The sequence below is a fragment of the Babylonia areolata genome, chromosome 8 (assembly GCF_041734735.1).
Source record: "Babylonia areolata isolate BAREFJ2019XMU chromosome 8, ASM4173473v1, whole genome shotgun sequence".
In the NCBI taxonomy this organism is placed as follows: domain Eukaryota; kingdom Metazoa; phylum Mollusca; class Gastropoda; order Neogastropoda; family Buccinidae; genus Babylonia; species Babylonia areolata.
The window spans coordinates 13,612,810-13,624,283 of NC_134883.1; the positions used below are offsets into that span (position 1 = coordinate 13,612,810).

General features: G+C 43.0%; 1 protein-coding gene across 1 annotated transcript in view; it reads left to right on the forward strand.

Annotated features, from left to right (window-relative positions):
* Positions 1-9,852, forward strand: part of LOC143285046 (universal stress protein Slr1101-like) — a 12,226-nt gene extending 2,374 nt beyond the window's left edge. Inside the window, exons 3-4 of the mRNA XM_076592235.1 lie at positions 1,837-1,934; positions 9,229-9,852. Coding sequence (XP_076448350.1) covers positions 1,837-1,934; positions 9,229-9,435 — 305 coding nt within the window. The 3' untranslated portion in view covers positions 9,436-9,852. The remainder of the gene's footprint in view (positions 1-1,836; positions 1,935-9,228) is intronic.
* Positions 9,853-11,474: the final 1,622 nt, after the last annotated feature.

Sequence of the window (11,474 nt, forward strand, 5' to 3'; positions counted from 1 at the left end):
CTTCCTCCATTTCTTCCTCCTCTGTCTACCTCTCCTCTTCTTTCTCTTTCTTTTTCCCCCCTCTCCTTCCCCTTCTGTGTCCACTTGTCCTCCTAGCTTCCCCTCCTCCTCCTCCTTCTCCACCTTATCTTCCCAATCCTCCTCCTCCTCCACCTTATCTTCCCAATCCTCCTCCTCCTCCTCCACCTTATCTTCCCAATCCTCCTCCTTCTCCTCCACCTTATCTTCCCAATCCTCCTCCTCCTCCTTATCTTCCCAATCCTCCTCCTCCTCCACCTTATCTTCCCAATCCTCCTCCTCCTTATCTTCCCAATCCTCCTCCTCCTCCTTATCTTCCCAATCCTCCTCCTCCACCTTATCTTCCCAATCATCCTCCTCCACCACCTTATCTTCCCAATCCTCCTCCTCCTCCACCTTTTTCCCAATCCTCCTCCTTCACCTTATCTTCCCAATCCTCCTGCTCCTTCCCCTTTTCCTCGTCCTCCTCCTATTTCCAATCCTCTTCCTCCTCCTCCCCATTCTCCTCCTCCTTTTTTCCTTCCTACTACTCCAAGCTGCACGTCCTCCTCCTTCGCCTCTTCCTTGTTCTTTTTCCTGTTTCTCCTCCTGCTCTTTCTTTCTCTTTCCTCGCATCCCTTCTTCTTCCTTTTCTCCCCTACCTCCTTCTGCTGTTGTATTGTATTACTCTTTTTTTTTTATCACATCAGATTTCTCTGTGTGGAATTCTGGCTGCTCTCCCCATGGAGAGCGAGTCGCTACACTGAGAGCGCCGCTCCTTTTTTTTTCTTTTTTTTTCCTGCTTGCAGTTGTTTTTTTTAAATGTTTTCCTGTCGAAGTGAATTTTTCTAAATAATTTTCCCAGGGACAACTTTTTTGTTGCCGTGGGTTCTTTTACGTGCGCTAAGTGTATGCTGCACACGGGACCTCGGTTTATCGTCTCATCCGAATGACTGTTCCTTCTCTTCCTCCTCCTCTTCTTTCCCATCTTCGCCTTCTCCCTGGTTTACTCTTCCTAGCTGATCTTATCCTTCCACTGTTTCTCCTGTTTCTTCTTCTTCCTCCTCCAATGCCCACTCTCCTCCCTTCTTCTATAATCTCTCTTCGTCTTTGTTTTCATCCTACGCCACTTCTTCTTCCTCCTCCTCCTCCTTCTCTTTCATCATCATCTTCTTCTACTTCTCCTCCTCCACATCCTCCTCCCTTTCTTATTCCTCGTCTTCTCTTTCTCTTCATCCTTCTCTTTTATCATCATCTTCTTCTTCTCCTCCTCCTCGTCCTCTTTCTTCTTCGTCTTCTTCTTTCTTCCTCCTCACCCTTCTCTGTCATCATCTTCGTCTTCTCCTCCTCCTCTTTCTTCTTCGCCTTCTTCTCCTTTCTTCCTCCCCATCCTTCTCTTTCATCATCACCACCTCCTTCTCCTCCTCCTCTTTCTTCTTCTTCGCCTTCTTCTTTCTTCCTCCTCCTTCTTCTCTTTCATCATCACCACCTCCTTCTTCTCCTCCTCCTCCTCTTTCTTCTTCTTCGCCGTCTTCTTTTTTTTTCCTCCTCATCCTTCTCTCTTTCATTATCATCATCTTCCTCTCCTCCTCCTCTTTCTTCTTCTTCTTCTATTCGTTTTCTCCTCTTCTCTTCCTCCTTCATCTTGTCACTATGATGACAATGAGTAGTAGAAGTCGTTGTAGAAGCAGCACCACTACTACTACTACTACTACTACACTACTGCTGCTGCTCATATGTTATTGTTGTTGCTGCTGTTGCTACTACTACTACTACCACTCATCACCACCACCACCACTAACTACAACTACTACTACTACTGTCTTCCCCCTCCTCCAGGTCCCTTTCCCGCTACGCAGCACCGTCTGCAAGCGGAGTCTGATGCCAACGCAAAAAGCATCAAGGAATTCTCGGAACAAACGCTGGCCAGCCATCACGTGTGTGATCCGTGTTTGCCTCTGTAATGTCTGGCTGTCTGTCTGTCTGTCTCAGTGACTGTCTGTCTGTCTGTCTGTCTCCATCCTGTCTGTCTGCTTGTTTTGTTGTTGTTGTTTTTTCTGTCCCTATGCACGTCCATTTGTCAGTCTGTTTGTCGTTGTTTTTTTTTTTTACTCACTTGTGTAAACAAAGTGAGTCTATGTTTTAACCCGGTGTTCGGTTGTCTGTGTGTGTGTGTGTGTGTGTGTGTGTGTGTGTGTCCGTGGTAAACTTTAACATTGACATTTTCTCTGCAAATACTTTGTCACTTGACACCAAATTTGTCATAAAAATAGGAAAAATTCAGTTCTTTCCAGTCATCTTGTTTAAAACAATATTGCACCTCTGGGATGGGCACAAAAACAAAAACAAAAAAAACAAAAAGCTAAATTATAGGCAAACTGAATTTACTGTTATATATGTATTTTTTATTCTCTAAACTTGGCACTTTGATCTGATGTTCTGACACAACAACAAGAGCAGTCATGTTTATCATTTTTTGTTCAAACAGGAACTTCTTTTGCAAAGCATGTGCAGATAGTAAAAGAAGGGAAATTAATCTGTAATTAATGCTAGGGGGCTTAGTTTGCTTTAAACTGATCTTTCTCATCTTAAACATTACATTTTGAAATTATACTCAATACATAAAAAGCTTGTGTGTTTTACTCTCAGTGTACAGGGCTTTCACTATGTTTATTCGCCCAAGTGGTCTTTTTTGGAGAATACTAAAATCAATATGACGAGTGGACTTTATAGATCTATTGGCTGAGCCCTGAAGGTCATGGGCAAAAATCAACTGCGTACACATATTTATACATATTCAAAGCATGTGCTCATATTCTTCGCGAACGCGAACGACGCCATTTTGTTTCAAGTTGTTGACCTGCCCGTTCAATCCTATATTCAATCGACAATACACGATAACATGTGATGGAAAGTTGGAGAAGGAGACCATTAAATATTTATTCAGAGAAAGATTTGTGAAAGCCTCATCACTTCCTGGATTATGCCCCAAACTGCCATAAAAATATCCACAGAATCAGTAGTAATTCACAGTTAAAAACAATAAACCACGAGAGTTAATACCCTTGAATTGATGAAACGTAAAAATTTCCAGTCTTGACTTTTCTCAAAATGAAGTCCTTTTCACTTCATACGACGTTTAGAAGTACTTGTTCTTGGCTCTACATGTTATTAGTTTAACAAAATACTCAATTTTCATATCAACTTTAAAACTATAAAACTAGAATGAACATAAAAGAGAAATTGAATCAACCGTGTCAACCGGGTGTAACTAAACTTGTACATCTATCTAATCCAGAGAAAACGGCCAAATGTTGCAGTGTGATTGCGGCGATAGCCACGTCTCCTTTACCTGTAATGTCCGTGAGCGGCCAGAGCAGACGCCAAAGGTTTTTGTTGACGGTTGTCTTCGTAACTAAATAACCCTGCGCATGCGCCAGGAAGGGGACATAACTCTACAGCTCCCTTTCTTAGCAGAAAGCATACATTAGATTTAACTTTGCTTTTAAACATCCACAAGCATTGTTTGTTTTTCAATTAGTCTTTGGCAAATTCTAAAACCTTATTATAAAATCTGTTTTTGCAGAAACACTTATCTAGAAACTTCAACAATTGAACTCAATTCACTTTTCGTCCTGACTTTGTGTACATTGTCTTTTGATCCTTCAGTTCCAAGGGCGGGTTGTCAGGCCTCTCCTCTGGTTGATGGAGTTGTGGGGTAGTCCTTTCTTCAGCAAGCTCTTCACTGTTCATTTCAACGCGAGTCTCCAGGTTTTGCTGTGGAAGAATTGCTGTCACTCTCGGCGTTGCAGTCTGTGTTGCTTTCTGGTTCCAACTTCTTCAACGAAGTTGAGTGCAGTTTCTGCGCTGAGGACCTTGTTCAGTCTGAACAACAACAGACCGAGGTGTAACGTTTTTGACCACAACTGCTTCTTTGGTTGTTGGAGTCTTCACCCACACAGGTTGTCCATTTGAGAGTTGTGGGGCTTCTTTCACTCTATGTCGCAGATCATGGTAATGTTTCTGCTGGTTCCTGAATTGTTCATCCTTCATCCTGAATTTCTCAGCTTCTGGCTTGAAGGGAATGTGTTGACTGGGCATTGTAGGCACACAGTTTCTGAGTTTTCGGCTCATCATCAGTTCTGCCGGACTGTAGCCATTTTGAAGAGGAGTTGTATGGTAGTTGAGAAGGGCAATGTAAGGGTCAGTAGACTTCCTCAGGAGATTTTTCACGGTTTGAACAGCCCTTTCTGCTTCACCGTTCCCTTGTGGATGATAGGGACTACTAGTCAGATGAGTGAAGGTGTAGTCCTGTGAGAATTTCAGGAATTCTCGCGAGTTGAACTGTGGACCGTTGTCGGATAGAACTATTTCTGGAATTCCAAATTTTGCAAAGATGGATTTGCAGTGTTCAATGACAGCTACTGATGTAGTCTGCTTCAGGTGCACAGTCTCTATCCACCGAGAATAGGAGTCAACTACTATGAAATACGTGTGTCCATTCAGTTCAAACAAGTCCATAGCTATCTTCTGCCATGGGTAGTCTGGGGTCTTGGTTGACTGTAGAGGTTCTGGTGGAAGTTTTCTTTCTTTCTCACATGTTGCACAGGTACCAACGACTTCTTTGATTTTCTTTGAGAGTCCTGGCCACCACACACAACTTCGAGCTAATACCCTGCATTTCACCACTCCTTGATGTCCTTGGTGAAGTCTCTGAAGTATTTCTTCTTGCAGCTCAGCCGGCATCACCAGACGACTCTGGAACAGCAACAAGCCTTGCTGAACTGTCAAATCTTGGCGTACAAACCAGTATAGTCGCAGATTGACGTCCTTTTTCGCTGTTTCAGGCCAGTGATCTAATTTGCAAAAGTTCATGACTTGACTGCAGATTTTGTCAGAGCATTGGTTCTTTCTAACCTCTTCCAGCCTTGCATCACTTGCAGGAATGCTGTCAAAGAGAGCACCGACAAAGGCTTTTGACTCGTCTTCCATTAAGGTTTCCTGTTCAGCTGGTTCAGATCCAGGAGCCCTTGACAGCATGTCTGCGGTCAACAGGTTTTTTCCTGCAGTGTAGATAATGTTGTATGAAAAATGCATCAGGTGCATGCGGAACCTCTGTATCCTTGGGGTCAGTTCATCAAGCATCTTGGTTTTCAACAGTGCCAACAGTGGTTTGTGGTCTGTTTCAACTGTGAATTTTGACAGTCCTAACAGGTAGTCTTGAAATTTTTCACAGTTCCAAGTCACTGCCAAGGCTTCTTTCTCCACTTGCGCGTACCTTTGTTCAGTTGGTGTGAGAGATCTTGAGGCGTAGAATACTGGCTTCCAGTCATTTTCTTCTGTCTGAAGTAGTACGCCACCTGATCCGTATGATGATGCGTCAACTGAGACTTTTGTTGGTTTGTCTGGACTGTAGTGTGCAAGTGCCGGCGTTGAGCTCAGCTGCTTTTTCACTGTTTGGAAGGCTTTCTCTTGTGGCTCTTCCCAAATCCAGTCCATCTCTTTTTTGAGCAGATCTCTCAGTGGTTTTGTTGTGTCAGCCAGGTGCGATGCAAATTTTCCAACATGGTTCACCATTCCCAGGAACCGGCGCAATTCTGATATGTTTGCTGGTCTTGGGAAGTTGGAAATGGCTTGCACTTTTTCCGGATCCATCTGGATTCCTTCTTTGGAGATCATGTGGCCCAGGAATTTCACTGAGTCCTGTGAGAACTTGCATTTCTCATTGAGTGTGACACCAGCTTCCTTCATCTTCTGTAGAACAAGCTTCAGTCAATCATCATGTTCTTGCTGATTTCTCCCGAAGACAAGAACATCGTCGATGTCGCAGATGACTCCAGGTATTCCTTCGAGGATGCGTGTCATCTCGCGGTGAAAAACCTCTGGTCCTGAGCTGATACCAAACGGCAGACGTTTGTAACAGTATCGCCCGAACGGTGTAATGAAGGTAGTTAGCTCCTGACTGTCTGGGTGAAGTGGTATTTGGTGAAATCCACTGTTGCAGTCCAATTTAGTGAACACTGTGGCACCATTCAGTTGGGCTAGCAGTTCATCTGTTGTGGGTAGTGGAAAGTTCTCTCGACGCACTCTCTCATTGAGCTTTGTGAAGTCGATGCACAGTCGCACTTTCCCATTTGGTTTTGGTACTGCTACGATTGGTGCGCACCAGTCAGTGGGTGTCTCCACTGGGCGGATGATATCCTGTTCCTCCAATTTCTTCAGTTCTTCTTGAACTTTTTCTTTCATGGGAAGGGTAGTCTGCAGGGTGTTGAGATTGCAAATGGTTGAGCATTTTCTTGCAGTCTGATTGTGTAGACATTCTTCATTCTCCCTAGGCCTGTAAACAGCTGTGGGAATCCCTGCTTGTATTCATGGTCTTTGTCTACAGAGTTGACCCTTTCAATCAGTTTCAGTGCTTCAATTGCAGGCCTCCCCAAAAGTGGCTCCTTCAGATCACCTACAACATAGAGTTCTTGCTCTGATGATGTTTTACCAACTGCTAAGGTAGCATGTACTCTGCCAATCACTTTGATTTTGTTCTGGCCAGGCCCAAACAATTTCTTGTCAGTCTTCTGAATCAGTGGCAAGTTCTTGAAGAACTTATCAGGTTCTACTGTCACATCTGCACCAGTGTCTATAATGAAATTTACAGAATGACTATGTGTCTTGGTAGTAACCTGAACATCAGCATGTCGGTTCACAGCACCACACACTGCTGATTCTTCTGTGACTGTGCCAAGTATTTTGCTATCTTCATCTTCAAGATATTTCACATTCGCCTTTATTCTGCACGTGACTGCATAATGACCTTTCCTGTTGCATTTTCTGCATTCTGCTTCCTTAGCTGGGCATTCTTGCCGACTATGTGATGGGTATTTTCCACATTGTATGCATTTTCTTGAAGAATTTTGCTGTTGACGTTTTTCACTCTGGTTTGAGTTCATGCTGTTTCCTTGTTTTTTTTCTGAACAGGCGTTGCACTTGTCACAAATATCTTTCACTTGACATTGACTGCAGCTGTTGTTTGGAACTTTCATATGCCCTTCCAATTGACATGCACTTATTTAATGTCAGTTGTTTGTCTTCCAAGAGTTTTTGTCTCAAACCTTCTTCTCTTACTCCTACAACCACTTGATCCCTGATAAGTCTTTCTTCAAGTTTATCAAAGTTGCATGTTTTTGCCAGCTTTCTGAGTGCTGCAATGTATGCTTCAATTGAGTCTAATGTCTCCTGCTTTCTGAGACGAAATTTATACAGTTCAAAAGCTTCATGTGTGTCTCTCACAAAGAAATCTTGCAATTTTTCCATGACTTTTTTTTTTAGATAGTTTTTGTCATTTTCCTCATCAAACTTGAGATTGTCAAATATTTCACATGCATCAGGTCCAAAAACAGCAAGAAAAACAGATACTTGGTACTCTTGGTCTTCTTCTCTGTTAAGTCTACTTGCAATGGCATAATTCTCGAATTGTCTCCTGAAACGCTTCCAGTTTTGTAACAAGTTTCCTTCCAGGCACATTTTGTCTGGTGCTGGAACGTTTGCCGTAAACTGTCTCTGTTGCCCCCTTGGCTCGTTTCGTGACGTCGATTCTATCGTTTTCTTCTTTTCTGGATTCTTCTATTCTTCAGCAGCTTCTTCTCAGCATTATTCTTCATATCAGCCTCCCTTTTCAGGATTCTTCTATTCTTCAGTTGCTACTGACACCATGTAATGTCCATGAGCGGCCAGAGCAGACTCCAAAGGTTTTTGTTGACAGTTGTCTTCGTAACTAAGTAACCCTGTGCATACGCCAGGGAGGGGACATAACTCTACATTACCGCGGACTTTTAATTTTTAATTGCCCTTAAAGATTTTTGAATGCCCAAGATACACCAGAATAATATGATTTAACAGCTTTCTCACTGCGAATACCGCAATCGATTTATCACCCTTTAAAAAAGCATGTTTAAATGTTATATTTTTGAATGTCAGCTAAGGAGCCCCAGTAGTGTAAGGGGTAAGACAGTTTCTTCTCACCCGAATACCTGGGGTTCGAATCTGCCGTTAGGACTTTTTTTCTTTTTTCTTTTTCTTTTAACCCGAAGCTTTATAATAACAAATACAGAACACATTTTAACTATTAGATTTTTTTTTTTTTAAGTGTATCACAAGTGAGTCTTGAAGGCCTTGCCTCTCTTGTTTTTTTTCCTATCAAAGTGGATTTTTCTACACATTTTTGCCAGGGACAATCCTTATGTTGCCGTGGATTCTTTTACGTGCGCTAAATGCATGCTGTACACGGGACCTCGGTGTATCGCATCACCCGAATAACTAGCGTCCAGACCACCACTCAAGGTCTAGTGGAGGGGGAGAAAATACTGGCGACTGCCGGTGTGATTCAAACCAGTGCGCTCAGATTCTCTTGCTTCCTAGGCAGACACGTTACCTCTAGGCCATCACTTCACTCCTCATCAGATGTCGAGTTTATCTGAATGGCTCAGCTCGCTTTTGTCATTAAAAAAAAAAAATAATAATAATAAAAAAAGTACCGTGTACTTTGTCTTTATCCACCTCTTCACTACGAGAACTTCCGCTTGTAACATTTTGATGATGTCAGCAGTGGTGAAACGTTTTCATCGTTGCATCTTTTGTCCTTTCGTATGGAGAAAGTTAAATCAATGTATCTAATTCAACACATCCCTGACTAGGTGAACGGCTAGTAAGGAGATAGTTAATGTATCTTTTCAGCAACATCCCTGAACAGATGAACGTCTCTCTCTCTCTCTCTCTCTCTCTCTCTCTCAGATGGCTGTCTACATGGCGGGGTATCTACACAAAAACGGTCATGCACGTAAAATGTTAAATGTCTGAGTGTGAAAGTTTGCGTGCCTGAAATCTGATTGAATGAAACAGGAAACGAATGATGAGCGCCCAGTGGCAGCCGTCATTCGGTTCTACCCAGGTAGGCAGTCTGTTGTGCAAATGACCCCGTGTTTGTAGAGTGCTTAGAGCTTGGTCTCCGACTGAGGATAGGCGCTATATAAGTATCCATATGAATCAATCAATCAATCAATGAACGGCCAGTACAGAGAGAGTTAATGATGTATCTTCTCAACACCTGCCCTGAAACAGGTGAGCGGCCAGTACAGAGAGAGTTAATGATGTATCTTCTCAACACCTGCCCTGAAGCAGGTGAGCGGCCAGTACAGAGAGAGTTATTGATGTATCTTTTCAACACGTTCCCTGAGACAGGTGAACGGCCAGTACGAGCAGCTGGACGGCAAAGAGCCATGGGAGGTGATCTGCCAAAAGGCCAACGCGGAGCACGCTTCTCTGATCGTCATCGGGACCCGCGGGCTCAGCAAGCTGAAGCGGACCCTCATGGGCTCCTGCTCCTTGTCCGTCGTGCACCACGCGCACTGCCCTGTGCTGGTGTGTCGTCACAAGGACCACGAGTAAGCTGGTATATGACGTCATCATTCCCATCATATCCCCAACGTCACTGATGATGTCATGATGACGGACGAGGGGAGTAAAGAAGAAGAAGAGCCTCGTCATCGCCTGCTTTCTGGTGATGATGATGATGATGGTTTTTTTTTGTTTTTGGTGTTTGTTTGTTGTTGTTTTTTTGTTTTTGTTTTTTTTCATACATTTTTCTTCTTCGTCTTCTTTTTCGAAATTCGTACATGGTAATTATGTGTTGGTTTCTGTGAGAGTTCCGTGTTTTTCAGTAGAGAACTCATTAGCTGGCCTAGTTTTTGCCCGTTTCCTGAGGACAGATACCCACAGCCCACAGACAGAATCAGCTTAAGTTTGCTTGAAAAGATTGCCCTGCTCTTTCTTAAGATTATAAGATGCCCCCCCCCCCCCTCTTCCCCACACCCGCACCCCACCCCCTTTTTTTTCTTCTTTTTTTTATGCATAAAAAGACCATCCATCATAGTTTTTGACCATCCCATCATAGTTTTTTTTTTCCTATTGTTAATCAGATTTCTTACCGTAGCTCTTTGCACGTGCATGCACAGAAAGCACACACACACATACACACACGCGCGCGCGGCCTCTGTCATCACATTTTTGTCCTTGGCATCCGAACCTCCCACACTCGCACACACGCGCGTCCATACTAGGCAATAATATGCGACATTTTTTAAGTTTCTTTTATCAATGTTGCCAAGCACTTAGCTTCAGATACTGTTTCAGATAGCGCTCTTTGGCTTCAGATACTGCTTCACGCACAAGCTGGATAGCAGACGACGTTTTCGCAACTAACCCGCCAGACTTCAATGGCTCACGCAGAATGTGTGACGCCATTTCCGGTTTGAACGCAAAGCCGCTTACGCCTTTTTGTCCTCCTCGCCAGACAACCCACTCCTCCACCCGCGTCGCAGTACGCTATTGGCTGAGCTGGAATCTGTGTTTCTGCTCCACCCTATTCAATTAATATCTCGTTTGTGGGATCAGTAAACAACAAGTATTATACACTGGCAGAATCGTTGCAATTCCATCTTTTGATCTATTCAATTGGTGTTTGCCTATGGTAAACTGATTTAACGCAGTTTGTAATTTTCCGCAATGAGCTCGCTAAAACTGACCCATTTCAGGTGACTTAAATTAAGATTATAAATTCATCTTAAATAATCAACACTTCATTTCATACTCATTAGAAAGTAGGCAATGAGCTCTTTCTTATCCGACGTAAATCGGTTCAGGAATCATTTAGAAATCTATCACTGAACACCTTGTAAGAAACACAGTTGTTGTCGGATTTGGCTTGATTTGAGCTGATCTGCTTTTCAGCACACGCGATTGTCTTTGCAGTCCGCTTAACTTGCATAAATTGGCAGAGTGAGTAATGAGTGGTCACTTCATACCTGAGCCAGCCTGTGGCCAGAGCCTGCTCTCTTTCTCTCTTGCTGTGTCACAAGCAGTGTGTGTGTCATGTGTGTTCCCACAATGGCTGACATCTCGCTATGTATCACTGTAAGTACTAGTGTGTAGAATGTGCTGATGATTTGTAAACTGTATTCTTCGACACAGTACTTGTGTTCATATGAGTATGTTCAGTTATTGCTTTGTTCAGTTAATTCTTTGTTCAGTTATTGCTTTGACATGTAGTCACAGCTCGGCTATGATTGATCTAGAAAATCGGCATGTCGTCTTATGCTCGTAGCAGTAGTGTCTCTGGACACTGATAGTTTGTTCGAGAATATTCTAGTGAGTGCATATTACGTGTTCTTTCTCATTTGCTGTCACTGATGAAGGTTACAGTGTTTCACTGATTCTCAGTACTATAAGATGTGTGTAGTATTCTGTCATGATTACAAGACAGTTTTGGATTAATATCAGTTATTGGTTAAAACCACCTGATATGTATCAGTCAGGAACATATATATAAATTGTAATTTAGTTATCATGCCCTCTCCTATACAGCTTACTCCAGTATAGTGCTACATGATAAACTGATTCATTTGAGTCACTTTGACACAGTATAAGCT